This window comes from Geotrypetes seraphini, chromosome 5 (assembly GCF_902459505.1).
Source record: "Geotrypetes seraphini chromosome 5, aGeoSer1.1, whole genome shotgun sequence".
NCBI classification, from domain to species: Eukaryota; Metazoa; Chordata; class Amphibia; order Gymnophiona; family Dermophiidae; genus Geotrypetes; species Geotrypetes seraphini.
In genome coordinates, this window is record NC_047088.1 from 245450869 (window position 1) to 245473154 (window position 22286).

A 22286-nucleotide genomic window follows, 5' to 3' on the forward strand; every position below is an offset into this window, starting at 1 on the left:
ACTATCGAGAAAATTGACTACAGAATGCTACATAGAAAAATCAAGTTAACAGAATACTTCAGAAATACATGGCAGGGAATAGTGTTAGGGGAGTGCATCTAGGACAACTGCCCCCTGGCCAGAGAGAGCACTAAGCCAGTTGGAAGCTAAAGAAGCACTACCTGGGTTTTGTGGTCCCCAGTTATGTCTAATACCAACTCTAGCAGGATACATATTTCAAATATGATATACTCAAATCATAAATAGAACATACATTTTTTTTCTACCTTTTGTTGTCTGGTTATTTTATTCTTCAAATCACATTGGTCTTGGGCTCTGGTTTCAGTTCCTTCTGTCTACTCTTAACTCAACTCATGAGGGTCTCCTGACCATTTGACATTTCTTCTTTCTGCATGCTCACTATTCATCTTCCATCTCTGTGTATGTTTTTCCCTATGTTCAGCATCTCCCTTCTCTAAACTTATAGTTCCCTTTCTAGTATTTCCCCTATGCCCATTTTCCTGTTTTCATCAATGCTGTTCTGTGTCCCTATCCCTACCGTGTCCACTGTCCATCCTCTGTCCCTATGCCCCCTAAGTCCAACATCTCTCATCTTCGTTCCTATTCTCCCTCATGTCTAGTCATCTTTCCTCTGTGTCCATATGCCCTTCTATGTCTAGAATTGTCCCACTGACTGTCCATATACCACCCCCATGCAACATTCCCCTTTGTATCCCTGTCCCTATGCTCCCATCCATGCCCACCATCTCCCTTCTTTTCATATATCTCTCTTTGTCCAGCTTCTCCCCTCTTACACCAATGTGTCTTCTCGCCCTCTTTTTTCTCCTTTCCACTCCTCCACTGTGTTAAATATTTTACTCCCTTCATCCCCTTGATTTAGCATCTCTTTCCCTTCCCTTCCTCTCATCCTTCCCTCCAATGGATTGAACACTTAGCTTACTCTTTTCTCCAGTACCCCCTGCGGTACAGTACCTCTCTCCCTTCCCTCAACTCTCCCCAGTATCCAGCATCTCTCTCCCTTCCCTCTAAATCCCCTCCCATGAGTCTAACATCTCTCTCCCTTTCCTCCAGCGCACAGCTGCAGGTCTGGCACCTGTCTCTTCAGCTCCAGTCTCTCCTTCACATAGGTCCAGTACCTGTCTCTCTTCCCACCCAGCCCCCCCCCCATAGGTCAGAACACCTCTCTTCACCTCAGCCTCCAGCACTGTCCTTCATCTACAGCTCTGGAACCAGCCAGCACCCCCCACGGGTATAGCGACAGCAGCAACATCTTCCCCACGGGTCTGCATCTCCTCCCCAGCTCCTCTCGCACCTACCTTACCCAAACAAACCAGCCGCGCCAATGATGAAAAATCTTCCAAGGCCTGCCTTCTGCCGACGAGTCCCTCCTTGATGTAACTTTCAATTTCGTGAAACTGGAAGTTACCTCAAGGAGGGACTTGGCAGAAGAAAGGCCTTGGAACAGGCCTCTGAAGATTTTTCATCATGGCATAGCTAGCTTTATTTGGGTAAGGTAGGTGAAAGGAAGGCTGAGGAGGAGATGCTGAACCTTTGGGGGGGGGTGTTGCTGCTATCGCTGACCCTGGTACATTTTATTTTATTTTTTTTGCTGCAAGAATAAGGCATTTTACTGCTCCTGTGAGGTAATAGAAGGCATTGTTCCTGTTTCTGCCATAAACCAGCTGCAATTTTTCCCGTTCCTGCGGACTAACTATGGTTTATTGCAGGAACCCATCGCCGTGTCATTCTCTATTTGTGACCTTGATTGGCCACTGTTAGATATTTGATTTGACCCAGTATGGCAAATGTTTAATGGTCTTATGTTCTTATAGATCCATGTAAAGCAAGAAATCAAATTCACAGATGAAAGTGATGAACAAGTTGCAGAAAGAACTCAATTACAAGAACCAATTGACTTGCAGAAAAAAAAGAAAAGAAAACAACGGTCACCTGCAAAGGTAAGAACAAATGAAGTGAAACAGGAAAAGAGGAATAAAAAGCAATTTCTATTTTATAAGTAAAGTTTGTGCATTTGCAGTTCATTAAAAAAGGATAACACATATGTCTGATTTTCAGCTTTTCTTATTTTATTTAAATCTTTTGCTTTGACTTGTGTTATACAGTATACACTCATTCTGAGAGGTCTTTAATTCACTGTTAAATAGAAAATACCACTTAATTTATAATAAAGAACTTCACTGCCTATCACCTTTTATTTTATGAAATATTCTTAGTGGTTTTAACTCGCAGAACTCATCACAAGCAATCCAGCATATAAAGAGTGGTGAAGATCTTATGGGGACTGTACAATAACATATTAAGGGTCAAGTACTGCAAAAACTAAGGGCCAGATTCACTAAGGGGAAGGCTTCTTAGCCGGCTTACCTGCTGGATGCGACGCCGGCAAGGTATCGCGCGGTGTCGATGAAGTCGGTGCCGATTGAGATGGAATCGATGTCGGTGCCGGTACGGTGGAATCGGACATCTCGGCACCGAAGAGTAACCGCTGCTGGATTTGACGGTTTTTAAGTGTTCTTTTTTTCAAAGTTGCACAGCGGGTGCAAGTGGACGCTTGATGGTTGGGACCAAGACACTGCAGACACCAGTTATGCGGGTCTGTCAGTGAGATTGGCCTAGCACACCGCTGGCACTTTTTAAACCCGGGCTGAGGGGGCATGAAAGTGAAGACAGCCTCTGCCAAATCGAAGGCCGAGGCTTCGATTGTGGCAACAGGCCCCGCCGGGGCGAAACGAAAAAATGAAAGAAAAACAATTAATTTTTTTTTTTTTTTTTTTTTAGAAAAGAAATAAAGAAACCTTTATTTTAAACAAAGGTTTACGCGAGCGGGAAGATCGAAAAAATTTTCTTCAACAGCCGTTGAGGAAACGCGTCTTCTTAGCTCCGCGGAAACTAAGAAACTGGGGACCGCGCGCCTCTGTCGGGCGGGAAGGCACTCGCGCGTGCGCGGTGCGGCCTACCAGAACTTTCCAAGTTCTTAGAGTGCAATCACTCTAAAATTGTCCGTACCGGGGCTCCGTCGGTGCCGTCACCTATCAGTCAAGAATATCTGCCTGCTGTCCCTGGATAACACCTGTTACGGTAAGTAACTGTGCTTCGTGTCTTCCATTTGCTGTTTACTGTGCCTCTCCCTTCAACCCCCCCCCCCATTGGTCTAGCACCCATCTTCTTCCCTCCGCTCCCCCATAGTCTGGCATCTGTCTTCTTCCCACTTTGTCTTCCAAATTTCCCTTCAGGGTCTGTTCCTCTACACCCTCCTTCAATGTCTGTCCTATTCCTTTCCACCACACCCTTCCCTCCCTCCTTTACCATCTGTTCCTTTCTACCACCCTTCAGCGCCTCTCACGTGGCCTATCTATCTACCTTCCTCCCTCTTATTTTCATGGCACGTTACAATGTAATTTGTGCAAGCCACTGGAGCCTGCGAGCTCTGTCCTTTCCCATCCCCACAAACCATCTCGCTTCTGTGCTCCTATTTTCCCCATTTCTAATATCTCCCCTATGTGTCTGCCATTGCCCCCCCCCCCCCCCGTGTCCATATACTATCCCCATGGCATGTCCCCTTTATGTGTCTGTCCCTATGCCCCATGCACATAATTTCCCCTCTTTCTGTTACCTTCCTGTGTCCAGATTTCCCCTATCTTCCTCTTCCATACCAGTGTGTCTCTTCTTTTCAACCCCATCTAGCTTTTTTCCCTCTTTCTCCCCCCCCCCTGCTTTTAGCATCTGGCTCACCTGCCTGTCCTTCCCTTTCTTTCCTGCTGTGGCTTTTTCTTTCCATCTTCATCCCCTTGGCCCAGAATCCTTTTCCCTTTTACTCCCTCCTTCCAGTTTGAGCCAGGAACATGGGCGATCGCACGGTCCCCGCATCCCCCACCCACCTGCCCAATCGATCCTAGTGTTTAGCCAGCTCTCTCCCTTCTCCTCACCTTAGTTTGCAGGCTTTCTTTTTCGGCGACCTGCACGCTTTCCCAAAGAGCCGCGCACGCGCGGCTGCTCAGTGTTCAATCTTCTGCTCTGCTGCAACTTCCTGTTTCTGGTTGCGTCAGAGCAGAAGATCGAAACTGAGCAGCAGTGGGTGCGCGGCTCTTTGATAGTGTGCGGGTCGCCGAAAAAGAAAACCTACAAACTAAGGTGAGGAGAAGGGAGAGAGCTGGCTAATTACTAGGATCGATTGGGCAGGCGGGTGTGGGCTGCGGGGACCGCGTGATCCTTCATGCCTCACTGCGGGGACAAGACCATTCACCGCTCCACTAGCGACTGCTAGTTTTCGTTCCCCGTTTCGGCGGGTTACCCGCGGCTAAACGCGGTGGCCACGGGTAAACCGCCACCGTGTCATTCTCTAATGCACACTCCCTCCTGCCGACATCCTTCTCGAACCAATGCCATCCTGCTTAACCCCCTGACACCACCCAACGCCAACATCCCTCTGAACCTCAACATCCCCACCAACCTTGACACTCCCGTACCTTTTTGAAGAAAGGCCATCATCCAAGAGAGTCTTTCAATTCCCAACAGGCCATCCTTCTTCACCAAGTGCTCTCAGCCCTCCTCCAACTCGGCAATAGAACAAGTTCCTCTACAGGAAAGAAGCCAAGGGTTCTATTCCAAGTATTTCCTAATACTGAAGACCAGATGTCTTCATCCAATCCTAGATTTCCATGCTCTCAACAAATATATAGTAAAGGAGAAGTTCAGAATGGTCTCTCTGGGAACCCTGTTACCACTTTGGAAGAAAAATGACTGGCTTTTTGCTCTAGATCTCAAGGAAGACTACGCTCACATACCCATCCTCCCAGCCCACAGGACGTATCTTCGCTATCAAATGGGCACATGTCAGCACCCAAAGTTTTCACAAAATGTTTAGTTGTAGTAGCTGCAACATTCCACTCTTTCAGCTTTCATGTATTCCCTTATCTAAACGACTAGTTGATCAAAGCCCTTTTCCTTCAAGCAGCTCAATTAACCAACAATTCGACAATATGTCTTCTAGAGCTTCTGAGATTTGTAGTCAATTACCAGAAATCTCATCTCCAATCAACTCAAACTCTGGAGTTTATTGGAGCCCTTTTAGATACAACTCAAGCTTGTTCATTTTTACCACAACAAAGATTCGACGCTCTGACTCAAATTTGCCAGAAGGTATCCACTCTTCAAATATCACACCAAATGATGCATCTTCTAGGTCACGTGGCATCAAATGTTCATGTAATCCCATTCACCTGTCTACATCTCAGAGAACCTCAATGGGAACTCTTGTCTCAGTGGTCTCAAGCCTTACACCCAGAGACTGCAGATAACCTCATCACTTCATCAATCCCTTCAGTTGTGGTTAACACAAACCAATCTATCCAGAAGCCTACTCTTCTACACTTTGCCTGCATCAGCTCCTCGCGCAATCTGTGCCTGCGTTGGAAGCCTCTGATGTCATGACATAAGAGAAGACTTCCGACACAGGTGCGAGGAGCTGCCACCCCAGGCTTTGAATGGAAAAACGACCACAGCAAGGGAGCCGACACTCGACCATCGCGTCCAAGGAAGAGGAGGGAGGGAAAGAGAAATGCTGCTGCTGCAGCAGAGGAAAAGGGGGAGGGAAATACTGCTGCACTGGGGAGGGAAGAGAAATGCTGCTGCTGCAGCTGTACAGGGGGGGGGAATGCTGCACAGGGAAGGGGGAGGGAAATGCTGCTGCTGCATGGGGGGGAGGGAAGGGGAAAGAGAAATGCTGCTGCTGTACCCAATTGGGGCTGAGAGAGGGAAGGAGGGAGAAGGAAGACAAGGGAGAGGAGAGGCACGAGAGATGCCAAGTCCGAGGGAGGGAAAGGAAAGAAGGAAAGGAGATACCAGACCATGGAGGGGGTGGGAGAGTGCCAGGGCATATGGGGGGGTTGAGAAGGAGACAGATGCAAGACTAGGGGAAAGGAGGGAGGGAGAGAAAGGAAGGAGAGATGTCAGACTGTGGAAATAGGGAGAGAAGGAGAGAGAGGAAGAGAATGTAAGATATGGAAAAGTAGATTTTGAGAAGAGAGCAGAAAAATGGATAAATTGGATGTTAAGTTAATGCCAAAGATGGATGCAAGGCAGAAAGTGAAGATGGAGAGAAAAACAGTCAAAGGATGAAAACGCCCTGGAAACATAGATAAAAGCACAGAAAAATAAAGTCACCAGACAACAAAGGTAGGGAAAATGATTTTATTTTCGATATAGTGATTGAAATGTGTCAGTTTTGAGAAAGGAGAGATGTTAAATTTTAACTGTGAGGGCCGCAGAAAAAATAGTTTTACATCATGCAAAATTGTCATTTCTTTAATAAGACATTAACTATTTTTTTCTGCGGCCCTCCAAATACTTACAAATCCAAAATGTGGCCCTGCAAAGGGTTTGAGTTTGAGAGCACCGATATACAGCATTTTACCACGATAGGGTGGTTTTTCGCACACATCTGAAATTTATTCTTAAGGTCATCTTATATTTTCATTTGAATTATTCTATAGTTCTTCCTGTCTTCTTTCCAAGACCACATTCTCACCCTGGTGAAGCTGCACTCCACACATTGGACTGTAAAAGTGCTCTTGTTTATTACTTGTATAGAACCAAACCTCACAGGACTTCCACGCAACTGTTTCTCTGATTTGATTCTAACAGACTTGGACTCCCTGTTATCAAGAGAAATATATTTACATGGCTCACAGACTGTATTACCTTTTGCTATGCTGAGGCTGTGCTGACACAAGAAAGTTGTGTCACAGCACATAAGGTTAGAGCTATGGCAATTTCAGTAACCCATCTGTGTTACACTTCCATTGAAGATATCTTCAAAGCAGCCACTTTGTCCTCAGTTCATACCGTCACGTCACACTACTGTCTGGAGAATCAGTCCAGATGAGATGGTCAATTCTGCCAAACAGTTCTACAAAATTTATTCTCTACTTAAATGCCAACTATCCCCCCAACCCTTTTGTTTCCAGCTAGGGAATCCCACATGTGAGAATATACTTTCTGCTTGTCCTAGAATAAAGCACAGTTACCTACCTGTAATAGGTGTTATCTGAGAATAGCAGGGATATATTCTCGCAACCCTCCTACCTCCTCTATTTGGGTTCTTAGCTTTTTTACTGAACTGACATCGGGTGGGAAGGCACTGTCTCATGTTGCAGTATGACTTGCAAAAGATTTAAAATGACAGTACACTTTTGCACTGTTCATACCGGGTTCCGTGGATGACATCACCCACATGTGAGAATATATATCTGCTGTCTTTTGGATAACTCCTGTTACAGGTAAGTAACTGTGCTTCTTGAGGCAATGTTAAACTAACATACCACTTCATACCTAGAACCTCATCCCCCCAACCATTGGAGCACAAAATGGGACTATGGAACTTCAGGAGGGCTGTGAAAACCTTCCTCTTTACAAACCCAGCTTCTTAAAACCCATGCCTCAAAGAACTCAAAACAGGCTCCTCTGGCTAGGCCAGTCGTTTAGTTCCATATCAAAGCTCACATATGAATATACCTTGTCCAGTGCTAGTCATACTGTTCTTGCTACCCCTGATATATGTTATGTACCTACTATAACTCAGAAGTTGTATTACCCCTACATATTGTAACTTGGATGCTGTACCTAGTGTAACTTGGATGTTTTATCTATGGTAACTCAGATGTTGTATTATCTGCTATCTGAATGCATCATGTCTTTTGACCTGTAACCAGTTCTGGATTCTTCTGGGAGAATGGGATAAAGAAATTAATGAATAAATAATTCTTTTTATTTTCTAAGTTCCATTTTATTTGTAAGTTCCACTATAATATGTTTTCCCCGCTCTCCTGAGATGAGCAAGACCCTTCGACTCTATAATGTGGTAAAAATGTGCATTCTTGTTCCTGTTCCATATTGCTGCATAGATGTCTGTCCGGCTTCAGCTTCACTGCTAAGGCTGTCATTTTGCACACACCTACTCATTGTGAATGAAGTTATAGTTTTTGTTCTGTAGAGTTTTGTGTCAATACTGTCCTCTTTTTATTCAGGGATCCTTTGTCTATAGCCCATGCATTTTTGAATTCGTCACTATTTTTGCCTCTACCACCTCCAGAACTGAACATAGTATTATCCTAGGACAAGCAGGCAGCATATTCTCGTACGTTGATGATGTCATCCACGGAGCCCGGTACGGACAATGAAAAGTGTACTGTCACTTCTTAAGCTTCAACGAAGACTTCCCACACCATACATGCGGGAGTGCCAACTTGCCTGATGCTAGCTCGTGGTACCTCAGTTCGCTTTCCGTGGAGCAAAGAAGCTGTGTTTTGAACTTCATCCATAAGACTTGCCTTCCCGTTGAGTTTTTTTTTTCTATTTCCTTTCGAAGTTTTTTTCTGTCTTGGTTTGCTTTTGTTATAAAATGTACCTCACTTCATGTCTGTACATATTTTTTGTTTAATTTAGAAGTTTTTTTTACTTTCTCTTCACTTCGGACTTCATGCCCCAGTCCAGCCTTCAGGCGTCAACTTCAACGGCTTTTCTCTTCCCTCTTCAGTGATGCAACCATTGAGTCATTTGATTTTGCTGCTAAAATATTTCCTCTGATGTTAAAGCCTTCCAGTGGGTTCAAAAAGTGCACTTGTTGCAACCAGGCTATTTCTCTCACTGATTCGCACAAGTGATGCATTTAGTGTCTTGGGCCGAAGCATTGAGTGGACTTTTGTACCCCGCTGCTTTATGTTACAGACACGATCCCTCAATGCTTGATGCCTTCAGCAGCAGAAATTTTTCGGGGAACCGTCTGCATCCATGTCTTCGGAGGACAACACATCGACACCAGCGGTACCGGCGTCGATGCCTCCTTCAACATTGGAGTTGGTACTGGCATTGGGTAAACCGGCCAAGAAGTCAATCTCTTCCCAACAAACATTGCAGGCATCATCTGCATTGTCCCTCAATGCTTGCCAAGTATCGACACCACCGTTCTACTTCAGTGCAGGCTGTGTCGCCTCTGAGGCATTCCTTGTCTTCAAGGTCACCAATGCCTCAACACCCTACCACACCAGATATACCAGCTATACAGCAAACCATACCGGTGCAATCCATCCAAGACCAAATTATGGAGCTGTTGCATTAAGAGCTTGCCATTATACTTCAAACACAAGCGGTACCAATACTTACACCGTCTTCCTCAGTACTGGCCCAGCTTGATTATGGTGCATCAAGGCCACATGGTACCAGATCTCACTCTCCTCATGAAAAAAGCACTTTAAGAGGGTATCGAGGTTTCATGGTATGGATATCATTCTACACGCCATAAATCAAGATCTACTCATTCTCAGTGTCAGACTTCATCTTTCTTCCTCGGATAGGTACCAGTTTTCTCACAGTTCTCCTCAGTGATCCTATTGATAGTGATCTTCTCAAGACCAAACCTGCTTCTTATAGAGAGTCACCTGGAGTTGGGGAATATGACTTAGATCTTTACGTCCATAATGACACTGAGCCTGAACCTGAGTTGTCTGCTGCAGAGTCATATGGCATTTCTTCTTATCCATCTCCTCCTCTTCCCAGGCGTAGGTCACCACCTGAAGGTTTGTCATTCACAAAATTCATCTGACAAATAGGAAAAGCCTTGCCAGTCATACTGGAGACAGACTCTGAGCTAAGGGCGGAACTCCTGGAGGCTTTAGACTTTGATGAGGTGCCCAAGAACTTACTTAAGTTTCCTTTTCGCCATCTTTTCAAGGAAGCCATATTCAAGAACTGGGAGACTCCCAGACAGTCGTTCCCAGGGTTTGATAGGCCCCAACTTCAACACCAGTCTCTACTGGTTGAGTTGGCTCTCAAGAAGTCTTCTAGTACACATGTTTATGATGGTGCGCCTCTGTGCAGAGAAGGTCACACATTGGATAGGCTTGGATGTTGTCTATTTCAGAATTCCATGCTTGCAGGTAGAAAAGAACATAAAAATTGCCGTTGCTGGGTCAGATCAGTGGTCCATCGTGCTCAGCAGTCCACTCATGCAGTGGCTCTTAAGTCAAAGGCCAGTGCCCTGAATCTAGCCTTACCTACGTATGTTCTGGTTCAGCAGGAACTTGTCTAATTTTGTATTGAATCTCTGGAGGGTGTTTTCCCCTATAACAGCCTCCAGAAGAGTGTTCCAGTTTTCTAACACTCTGGGTGAAGAAGAACTTCCTTATGTTTGTACGGAATCTAACTCCTTTTAACTTTAGAGAGTGCCCTCTACCTTGGAGAGGGTGAACAACCTGTCTTTATCTGCTAGGTCTAGTCCCTTCATTATCTTGAATGGTTCGATCATAACCCCACTCAGTCTCCTCTTTTCAAGGGAGAAGAGGCCCAGTTTCTCTAATCTCTCACTGTATGGCAACTCCTCCAGTAACCTTAACCAATTTAATCACTATTCTCTGGACTCTCTCGAGTAGTACTGTGTCCTTCTTCATATACGGCGACCAGTGCTGGACGCAGTATTCCAGATCTCTCAGTTACAACTTTTTTTTAATGACTTTCTACTTTAAACAACTCATAAAACACCCTGCTACTTTTGAGCAGTACATCCTTTTGGATCGTCTTCCGTAATTGTAGGAAATTACTCGCAATCTACTTCAAACCAGGAAGTTCACAGCCTATTACGTTTCTGATGCATTTGATGAAACTTCCAGAACATCAGTCATGTCCATTGCCATGAGATAGCCTGGCTGAAGAGTCTCTGATCTTGATAAAAACTTCCAAGATCACCTGATGAGCATTCTGTACTTAGGTGAGAAACTTTTTAGAGACAAAGTAGAAGAAACTACTCAAAAACCAACAACTAATGAGCAGAGCCTTTCCAGAAGTGTTCACCAAATGCCTAGTTGTAGTAGCGACATCTCTTCATGCACATGGCTTCCAAGACTTTCCTTATCTAGATGACTGGTTAATCAAAGCTGCATCACCTCAGGCAGACCAGTCAGCTAGTCAAGCTACCATAAAACTTCTTGAGCTCCTGGGATTCAAAGTAAATTACCCGAATTCTCATCTTCAGCCAACTCAAATTCCAGAGTTCATAGGAATAATTCTCAACACCACTCTCCTATGTGCTTTCTTGCCTCAGACATACTGCTTCAACTCTGAGATCAGATGTTATCAGCAAGAAAGATGGGTCACATGCAGGTGGTGGTTGCTGCTTGCGCTGTGATTGTTAAAGAGGTACAGGGGAAGGGGCATGCAGCAGGAGGGGGCGGGGAAGGAGCGGTGGGGGTGGGGGAAAGGGAAGGGTGCGACCACCCTGAGCACCTCTCACCCTCGCACCACTGTGTGTTTGATTTTTCTCCTAATTTCCCTTGTTTTTACGATACTAGTTACTTGTTTATTCCTGAAAACTTTGTTGAAAATCAATAAAGTTAAATGAAAAATATACAAAATCTGCATGCACATTTCCCAGAGCTAATATTTCCAGTTAATAAATTCAATATAAAATACTTTTTCCTCTCTTTTGGCATTTTATTTTTCTAAGTATGTTGGTCCCAATTTCTCTTTTCTGCTTTTCTGTCTGTCTTCTGCTAACTCTTTTCCAATGGCTGCTCTCCATTTGTCCTTTCTCTTTTTCTCCTGTTTTCCATTCCCTCACTGTGTCTGTTTTTGACATATTTCCTCTCTTCATTTCTTTTCTGCCCGTCTGTCCACTCAAATTCTACCCTCTCTGTCTTCAGTCCTTCATCATCTTTTTACTCTTGAACTTTATTTCTTTTAAATGTGAGCTGATTGATATTGCATATCGGGCCAAATAAATTTTGGAAGAGTCCCATTTAATTTTTTATAAAAGGCACTTTTAAAATAAACTGGTAACATACTCATTTGGTAACAAACCACAGGCAAAATCATCATTTTGATGGTTTGTACTCTCCCCCATCAAGAAAGATGTAATAGATTCCAATACTCACACATTTCTTTGACTTTCAATAATAAGGATTTTTCATTTACTGTCATTGTGTCTTCCAAAGTTTTTTGAATCATAATATTCAAATATTTTATTCCCTCTTCCTTCCAAAGGAATGGGAATGGATCGATTTAAACCTTTTACACAATGCACATTTAATGGAAGAACCTTTGCTTTGCTCCAATTTATTTTGTAGCCAGAAAATTTGCTAAATCGAACAATCAATTCCAGTAAATGCAGGATGGTAGATTCAGGATTCTTCAAATGAAGCAAAATAATCTGGCAGAAGGGGAACTATACAAGGTTTGAATCATTTGAATAAATCCGGATCCTATACCAAACCAATCCATTGCTTGATACATGAAAGTCCATTCTACACGATCAAAGGCCTTCTCTGCATCCAAAGAATTGTATGTAAAATTTAATGCACTTTGTTCTTGAATTGAAAATTAATAAAGATTTTAAAAAAAAAGATATTGCGTATCGGGATTTTCAAAAGGCATTTGGCAAATTATCTCATGAACAACTCTTGAGGAAATTAGAAAATCATGGAATGAAAGGCACTATCTTATTGTGAGTTAAGAACTGGTTAAAAGATAGAAAACAGTGTAGGGGTAAATGGTTGCCATCAGTATTCTCAATGGAGGAGGGTAGATAGTGGGGTTCTCCAAGGGTTAGTGCTAGGGTACTCCTTTTTAACACATTTATAAATGATCTAGAAATGGGAATATCTAGTGAGACAATTGAATTTGCTTCTGACACACAGTTATTCAACTTTGTTAATCCATAAGAGGATTGTGAAAAATTGCAAGAGAACCTTACGAGACTGGGAGACAGTGTATTCAAATGCCAGATGACATTTAATGTGAACAAGTGCAAAATAATGCATGTGGGAAAGAAAACTCCAAATTATAACTAAGAGATGCAAGTTTCCACATTACTGTGTTTCCCCGAAAATAAGACCTAGCATGTTTTTTGGGGTAGGTCTTAATATAAGCCTTACCCCCGAAAATAAGCCCTAGTCGCCGGCAACAGCAGCGCTTCACCCCCGCTGCACCCCCTCCCCCACCTCTGACCCATCTCTCCCTCCCATCCGAACCGTGAGACAGGAATACCTTATAACAGCGTCAGCAGCAATCTACACAAGCTGTTTCGTGGCCTTCTATCTCCTGGGCGTTCCTCTGCCGCATTACTGATAATGTCATCAGCAACGCGGCAGAGGAATGCCCTGGAGATAGAAGGACGTGAAGCAGCCTGTGTAGATTGCTGCCGACGCTGTTATAAGGTATTCCTGTCTCACGGTTCGGATGGGAGGGAGAGATGGGTCAGTGGGAGGGGAGTGTGCGGCAGGCAGTGGGGGATAGAAAGATGCTATACAGGGGGATGGGAGGAAGGGAGGGATAGAAGCTGGCAAGGGTTCTGCTGCACAAGGTATGGGAGGGAGGGAGGAATACAAGCTGCAAAGGTTCTGCTGCACAAGGGGATGGGTGAGAGAGGAGGAAAGATGCTGCACTTGTAGGGAAGAGAAAGGAAATAGGAAGAATTGGGGGTGGAGGAGAGGACAGGGAGAGATGATCATTACATGAAAAAATAAGACTTAGTGCCTTTTTTGGGCCCTAAATTAGAGAATCATACGGTGACAAAATTCATCACCATTCCCGTCCCCGCGGATAACTGCGGGAAATAATCCCATGTCATTTTCTAGTGTCTATTTTAACCTCAGTCCTTCTACACCAGCATTCTTCAAAGCAAAGCTTGCGGGTCAGTGGTTGTGGTCATTCATACTCTGATTCTTCCCTCTCTCCTTAAAGAATGACATGAAAATGGTTTCCTGCGTTTATCCGCGGGGACGGGAATGGTGATGAATTTTGTCACCATGTCATTCTCTACCCTAAATTAATATAAGATAGTGTCTTATTTTCGGGGAAACATGGTAGGAGTTATCGCCTATGAAAAGGATCTATGTGTCATTGTTGATAATACGTTGAAACCTTCTGCTCAGTGAGCAGTAGCAAGTAAGAACTTAAGAATTAATAGGAAAAGAATGGAGAACAAAACAGAGAATATATAATGCTGCTGTATAGTTCCGTAGTGTAACTGCACATTGAATATTGTGTGTGATTTGGGTCACTGCATCTCAAAAAAGTTACAATAAAATTAGGAAAGGTATCGAGAAGGGCAATGAAAATGATAAAAGGCATTGGATGACTTCCCTATGAGTAAAGGCTAAAGAGGCTATGGCTCTTCAACTTGGAGAGGAGATGGCTGAGGGGGAGATGTTATAGAAGTTTGTAAAATACTGAGTGAAGTAGAAATGGTAGACTCCAAAATTACAAGGACTTGGAGGCATGTAATTAACCTACTAAGTAATAAATTTAATACAAATCTGCGAAAATACTTCACTCCAACGTGTAACTAAACCTTGTAATTTGTTGCCAGAAAATGTGGTAAAAGCAGTTAGCTTAGCAGGATTTATAAAAGGTCTGGATCATTTCCTAAAAGAAAAATCCTTAAGCTATTATTAAGATGGGGTTTTTTGTTGTTTTTTTTTTTTTTTTTTTCCGAATATTGGCCTGGGTCACTACTTTATTTTTTTATTCATTTTCATTTCAAATCTTTATTCATTTTCATTTCTTACATCAAGTGTACAATAAAATATCAATTAGATCATACAAATCACTTGAAAATCTAATCAAACATCAGCATAAATATATTAAAAAAAACCCTCCCATCCCTTCCAACAATAGTATTCTCCAAATCTTTATTCATTTTAACATATACATCAAGTGTACATTAAAATATGAACACAACATATTACATTATCACTTGATAATTCCCTAACAATGTATACCTAAAAGTTTTATATCCCACCCCCATCTCATATCTATACATGAATAATATAATTCCTATGTATATTAATCAATTAAATTATGCACATATATATTAAATTATCATAACCCACCCATCCCCCCCATTCTGTCAATTATCATAATGATTAATGTTAATTTATTATTCTTTTTTTGGAAAGCAACAGGAAGCATAGCTCAGCAGCAAGAGACACGACTACACACACACCAAAGTATTCTCTTAATTTGTTGTGAGCTATGGTTCCCTGGGTTGCTGGTAGCAAGCTTTGTTTACCATGCTTTTGCTTCTGGTGTGCAGAGCCATGCTGCAACCCAGGAAAGAGGGAACAGCTTAACAGCAAATTAAGAAAGAATGACAATATTTGTGTGGCTTCTTCCTCCCACATAGCACAGCAAAAGGGAAGAGAAGTACCTTATATATTGTAATGTAAATTGAGATTTTTGGGTCACAAAAATGGGGGTCTCGGTTTATATTTGAGCCACCATCTGACCACTTGGTACAGCTGTCCTCTTCCTGCTGAACTACAGAAGTGTCCTCCCCTCCGAGCTGCTATCCACAATACATGGACCCTCCCTGGAGCCGCTATCTACATACATGCCCCCAACCCCCTAGTCACTGACACCCATATATCCATTGGTGCTGCCAATGCAAATTTCCCTGACCTCCATGTACTCCCTAGAGCTGCTGACTTCCATACATTCATGGATTGTGCTGCCGCCAATCCCCTTTATGTTAAACTAGGCTGGGCCTTGAGCATCTACACATGCTCAAGGCCTGCTGGCCTCCCACCATCTCTGAGAATCTCAGAGGAGGTGGGAGCTGGCAGACTTTGAGCATGCAGAGATGCTCAAGGCTCCGCCTAGTTCAACATCGAGCGGATCGGCTGAAGCAGAACTTACGGGTATAAGGAGGTCAGTGGCTCTGGGGGGTGCATAGAGGTCAGCGAATCTGCTGTGGCAGCAGCACTAACAACTATTTAAAGATCAGTGACTCAAGGGGTGGGGGCATGTGGATAGTGACAACCCCCCTCCCTATAGGCAGGATAATGACCAGTGGGAGGATATTTATTCCGGGTGCCCTGATGGCTGGTGCCGGCATCAGGAACCTCTTCCAGGCAGCAGCAGCAGTGTTCCCAATTCATTGCTCTTGGTGTCGGGCCTTCCTCTGCCAGGTCCTGCCTTTATGGAAACAGGAAGTAGATGGGTCCCAACAGAGAGGAAGGCCCGACGCAACAAGAGCGGTGAATTGTGATGGTTGCGCTTTAGACTAGAGGGTAACGGAGGGAGAGGGAGAGAAATGCTATACCCGATTGGAGATGGAAAAGGAAGACCAGGGAAGGGAGAGGAGACAAAAGAGAGATGCCAGCCCATGGGGAGGGAAAGGCAGGAAGGAAAGGAGATGCCAGGCCATGAGGGAAGTGAAGGATGTCTGGTTTTTGTAGACTGGCTCACCAGAATCACCCAAGTTTCTAATCTCAGTTTGAATTAGAGCGGATCGGCTGAGTCAACCTTTTTTAGGGGGTGGGGGAAGGTCACCTGGTTTATATTTTGATTGGTTTATATTTGAGTATATATGGTATGTTTTTGAAAGGAAACTCTTACCTTTTCTCAGTTGCTGGATTTTCCACTGTAGTCTCTGTAGAATTTCACCCTAAAGCTTCTGTTCCCTTACCTGCATTCCCTGTGCTTCTTTTAAACCCACTCCTGAAACTTGTAGCCCCTATATCTTCAGGTATTGGTCTGAGTACTACAGGGATTTAAATGCAGCTCAGAAGTTGCTATTCTAGTGCACCTTGCAAGCAAGGAATTAAGTGGCTCATATGTTGAGTCCTATGTTTCTTACAAGCAGTATATCACCATAACTTCAAGGTCTGAAACATCTTTATCCCAGGACAAGCAGGCAGCATATTCTCACCTGTGGGTGACGTCATCCACAGAGCCCGGATGCGGACACCCTCGAAAGCAGACTTCCTTGTAAAACCTTAAGAAAGTTTGCAAGTGCCTTCCCACCCAAGGTAGGTTGCGCGTGCCTCCTCAGCGTCTCCTCAGTTTTCCACAGAGCCGACAAGCCACTCGTTTCAACGCTTTGCACTAGATTTATTTGTACTCATGCTTTCTCTCACCGTGGCTCATGTGTTTTTCTTTGCAAGGTTGCTGTGTTTATTTGTGTGTTTCTTTTTTTTTTTAAATATATATATATATATATATATATATATTTAGTTTCTTTTACTTCAGCGGGGCCTATGTGCAGCTTCAGCCTGCGGGCTTTGATTTTGCCACACCCGTGTTTCATTCCACTTCCGTCCGGTCTCAGGGTTATGAACTGTAGCCTGACCTCGGTTGGAGTCGGGCGCCCGCTGTGCTACAATGTTGGCAAGTCCTGAAATGGGGTCAAAATCTTCAACCTTGACTTCGATCAAATCTCCCTTGATCAGGGAGTCTTCGGGGAGCTCAGCTAGTTCTTCCACTGGGAAGCCATTCTATGATAGCTCAGCCAACCCTTAAGAACATGCCACCTCTGGAACCAGTGGGTCTGGGGATCTCCAGGATATGTGTCTTGAAATCGAGGCAAGACTCTCCCTCGAGGTCTTCTTCCTTGGAGTTTATAGCCACACCAATTGAACCAGCTTCAGTGGTCTCGGTGCCAGCTTTGCAGAGTATGTTGGAAATTATTCTGCATCAGGAGCTTGGTAATATGCTTTCCAAATTCACTCCTGCCTCGACCCTGCTTCCTGCAGACCAGCCTGAGCACTCAGTAGTAATACAAGGAGTCGAGTCCTTGCGAGTGTCTCGAGAAAATCCAACACATGCTATACAAGGAGTCGAGTCCTTGAGAGTGTCTCAAAAACAACCAATATACTCTTTGCAAGGAGTCGTGCTTCGAGATCAATCTATACACTCTATGCAAGGAGTTGAGGCTTTGTGAGTGTCTCGAGATATGTCTATACAAGGAGCCGAGTCCATTTCAGTGTCTTGATTTTGATCTCTACCTTTCAGCCCTACCTCTACGCATAAGGCATTGCCTTCTTCGAGGCACAGGGTGATGACGCCTTGATATTCCTCATTGAGACTGCATTCGAGATCACTACCTCGTTCTACGAGGCACAATTCATCTCCACACCATCTGTCGAGGTATTCATCGAGACCCAGGTCCTCTTCCCGAGCCAGCCACCTTCCTTCTCGAGGAAATCTACAGCGGAACCATTTTCATCAGTTGAGTCCTTATCCTGTGGTTTTTCATCAGCTGGTTCTTTTTTGCCCATTTTCCATGAGACGTACTTTGAGGGGTTCCCGGTCAACTTCGACTCAACGGGATCTCCCCTCTTCTGCTTCAATGTCCTTTACTCCATTTTTTTTGCCAACTGAGTAAAGATCTTAACATTATGTTAGTCTGATTCAACATACTCTAAGGAATATTTGGAAGGACTGGGTATATCTCATCCTCCTATGGATTCATTAAAATTACCTATGAATGGCATTCTTACTCAAACTACACCTTATTCCATTCCTGCTGTGCCAGCAAGGCTGGAATCTCGATATCAAATGGTTCACTATATGGGATTTGGAAAGTCTCAACTATCCCATCAATCTCTTGTTGGGTCTTCCTTGAAAACAAATAATCCGGCAGTTCCATCTGGCCGACAGGGAAGGGCCATGGATAAATTTGGACGACGACTGTATCAAAATTCTATATTGACAAATAGAATTTTAAACTACAACTTTTGTCTTTACATCGTATCTCAAATATTGGGTCAATGCGAGATACATGGTGATTCTCCTAGATCACTTAACTCCTTTTGCCAGATTTCACCTCAGAATTCCTCATTGGACCCTGGCATCTCAGTAGGCACAAGCTTTCGACCCACTTTCTCAGCACATTACGGTGACTTCTTTGTTGAGGCAGTTTCTCCAACGGTGGATGCTCTTTTCTATTCTCTTCAGAAATGCCCCATCAGAAGGTCCTCTCCTCGACCTTCCCTTCAGGGGCTCATCTCGATGGTCTCCGTACTCAAAGCCTCTGGTTCACCATAGATCGTTAGTGTCACATATATCTATTGGAACTCAGAGCGATCTTCAATGCTTTCAGCATCTTCTTCAAGATCAAGTAGTCCTTTTTCGGGCCGACAATCAAGTTGTCATGTACTGCGTCAACAAGCAGGAAGACACGGGATCTCTCCCTCTCTCCCAGGAAGCTCAAAAGATGTGGAATTGGGCAATCCTTCACAACGCCTTTCTAAAGCGGGTTATATTCAAGGAGCGAAAAACTGTCTGGTGGACAAATTGAGTCATCTTCTGCAACCTCACAAATGGACACTCAATTCCTCGCCTCTCCTTCACATTTTTTTCTCAGTGGGGGACTCCTCAGATACATCTATTTGCGTCTCTCTACAACAACAAACTGCCTCAATTCTGCTCCAGAATATATTCTCCTCATTGCCTCAAGGCAGATGCTTTTCTTCTAGAATTGATGAATTAGTTTCTATATGCATTTCCTCTCAGTCCCAAGACACTTGTCAAACTCAAACATGAACATGCCACCATGATTCTGATAGCTCCTCGGTGGCTCAGACAAACGTGGTTCTCCCTTCTACTTCAACTCAGCAGCAGGGAGCCACTACTACCAGTTTTTCCTTCTCTGCTTACATAGAATAAGAGGTCTCTACTTCATTCCATCTTGCAGTCTCTACACCTGACAGCTTGGTACCTCTCAACTTAACTGCCACTCTACAGTTTTCTCAATCTGTCAAGGACATTTACAGGTTTCTAGGAAGCCTGCCACTAAGCAATGTTTCAACCAGAAATGGACTAGGTTTTTTGCTTGGTGCACCATTCATCACCAGGAGTCTCAATCTACCTCCTTGTCTTCAGTTTTGCATTACCTGTTGCATTTATCTCAATCAGGCCTCAAATCAACATCTATTTGAGTCCATCTCAATACAATTGCTGCTTTCCATCAGTCTATGAATGAAAACCCCTCTCTGCTCATCTTGTGGTTTCTAGATTCATGAATGGACTTTTCAATGTCAAACCACCTCCAGTGGTTTGAGATCTCAATGTTGTTTTTGCTCAATTGATGAAGCCTCCTTTTGAACCAATGGCTTCGGCTCATCTCGGATATGTCACTTGGGAAGTGTTTTTTTTCTCATTGCTCTCACATCTGCTCAGAGAGTCAGTGAGCTTCAAGCTTTAGTAGCGGACCCACCTTTCACAGTATTCCACCATGACAAGGTGGTCCTCCATACTCATCCTAAATTCTTGCCTAAAGTGGTGTCAGAATTTCATCTTATTGTACTTCCAGTGTTTTTTCCAAAGCCTCATTCTCATCCTGGAGAAACAACTCTTCATACTCTGGAATGTAAGCGTGCTTTGGCTTTCTACTTGCAACGCACTAAGCCACATAGATCTGCTCCTCAACTTTTTGTCTCCTTTGATCTAAACAAGTTGACATCCAATTTCAAAGCGCACCTTCTCCAACTGGATGGCTGCTTGCATCTCTTTCTGCAATGCTCAGGATGGACTGCATCTACAGGATCAAGTCACAGCCCACAAGCTCAGAGCCATGGCGACATCAGTAGATTTTGCTTAGATCCATTCCTATTGAGGGAATCTGCAAAGCTGCCTCTTTGTCCTTGGTTCATACATTCACCTCTCATTATTGTCTGGATTCTTTTTCCAGACGAGAGGGCCATTTTGGCCAGGCAGTTTTACAAAATTTATTCTCCTAATTTGCCAAAAATCCCACCATCCCATTCTGGTTAGCTTGGAGGTCACCCACATGTGAGAATATGCTGCCTGCTTGTCCTGGGATAAAGCACAGTTACTTACCGTAACAGGTGTTATACAGGGACAGCAGGAAGATATTCTCACAACCCACCCACCTCCCCTGGTTGGCTTTTTAGCCTAGCTATCTGAACTGAAGAGACGCTGATGAGGCGCACACACCCTACCTCAAGCGGAAGGCACTTGCGCATGTGCAGTGCGGCAGTTGCAAACTTTCTTAAAGTTTTACAAGCATGTCTGCTTGTGAGGCTGTCCGCATCTGGGCTCCATGGATGATGTCACCTACATGTGAGAATATCTACTTGCTGTCCCTGGATAACACGTTATGGTAAGTAACTGTGCTATCTTTAATGTGGAATTATCATATCATCAAAGATTGTATTTCTGGCCTTGTATGATGACCTCACGAGTAACAGTGAAGATACTGTTGGTGAGCTAGAGAAAATGTTAAATTCTGATACAGAGCTGGCCCCCCTAAAATGTGGTGTGCTACTGGTTTTGGTTCGCAGGCCATAGTTTCCTCACTTCTGGCATAGAGCAAGGAGAATGATGATTAATGTCTAATATAGTTTTGTGACTTCATTATGTATTTCCTTAAAATAGAAACAGTGCAAATGGTACAACAGAATCAGTCATGATTGAGGAAGATGAAAACAATTGGGAGGTCCTGGAGAGAAAAAAATGATTAAAGAGTTTTATAGAAAACCAGAATATATTAGAAAACCAATATGCTATGCTGTGTTTTCATGATTCTTACTCAGATTTTTTTTTTTTTTTAAATATAAGAATCAGCTGTTGTCATGTTATACAAATTAATATCCTGGATTTATGATGCCCCTAGAATTGTGTAGTGAATTGCTTAAAAATGTTAAGTTAGATGTTTGAATAATAATTTAGAGGTGTGGTAACTTGAATTTATTTCAGTATTTTATATGCCTTTTGTTATCTATCTTTATGTCCTGTGTTTCAAAAGTTGAAAGTTTAGTTGAAAACCTGTTCTTGATACTCTGTAGGTTAAGGTTTTGTCTTTTTTTTGTTTCCTCTGCTTGAGAAATGTTATCTGTTATAAAATTAAGAGAGAAAATTAAACATCTCATTGGTTTGCTTTTGACAGTAATGCTCTGGATTAGGAAGCTTGATATTGCTTTTACAAAGTACAGTAATAGTTTTATAAGGTTAGAAGGCTCGAGATACATGGCAGAAAATAGAAGCAACTAGTTTGCAATCTATATACTTAGCATGATAGATCTTTAGCAACTACTGTTGAGTTTAACATTGACAAATGCTTCTGGCATATACTGTATACTCAGCTTTGGTGGTGTCCTAGTTAATGGGTGGTCTTTGTTGAATGTTGAACCCGAGGCTTCCTTAGATTCCTATTCATCCTTTTCTAGTGAAGCAAGAAAATTAAGTTGAAATGTATTTTCTTTTATAGATTCTTACAATAAATGAGGATGGGTCTCTTGGTCTGAAAATCCCCAAATGTCATGTCTGTGAGCACTGCAGTGCTGCCTTTAGAACGAACTACCATTTGCAGAGACATGTCTTCATACATACAGGTACTGCTTGTTGTGTACTAATTTTCAAGGACCTGTTACTTGGATGGAAAAAAAAATTACTGCTCACATGTTTAAACTTCTGATTAAGGATGGAAGACAATTTGATATCTAAATTTACAGAATCCATGCACCAAAATGTCA

General features: G+C 43.3%; 1 protein-coding gene across 10 annotated transcripts in view; it reads left to right on the plus strand.

The window, feature by feature from the left end:
- The window catches only part of ZNF148 (zinc finger protein 148), a 170396-nt gene that overhangs the window by 64641 nt on the left and 83469 nt on the right, over positions 1–22286 (plus strand). For all 10 annotated transcript variants that reach the window (XM_033944620.1, XM_033944619.1, XM_033944618.1 and 7 more), the window contains 2 exons: positions 1833–1958; positions 22022–22145. In XM_033944620.1, coding sequence (XP_033800511.1) covers positions 1833–1958; positions 22022–22145 — 250 coding nt within the window. The remainder of the gene's footprint in view (positions 1–1832; positions 1959–22021; positions 22146–22286) is intronic.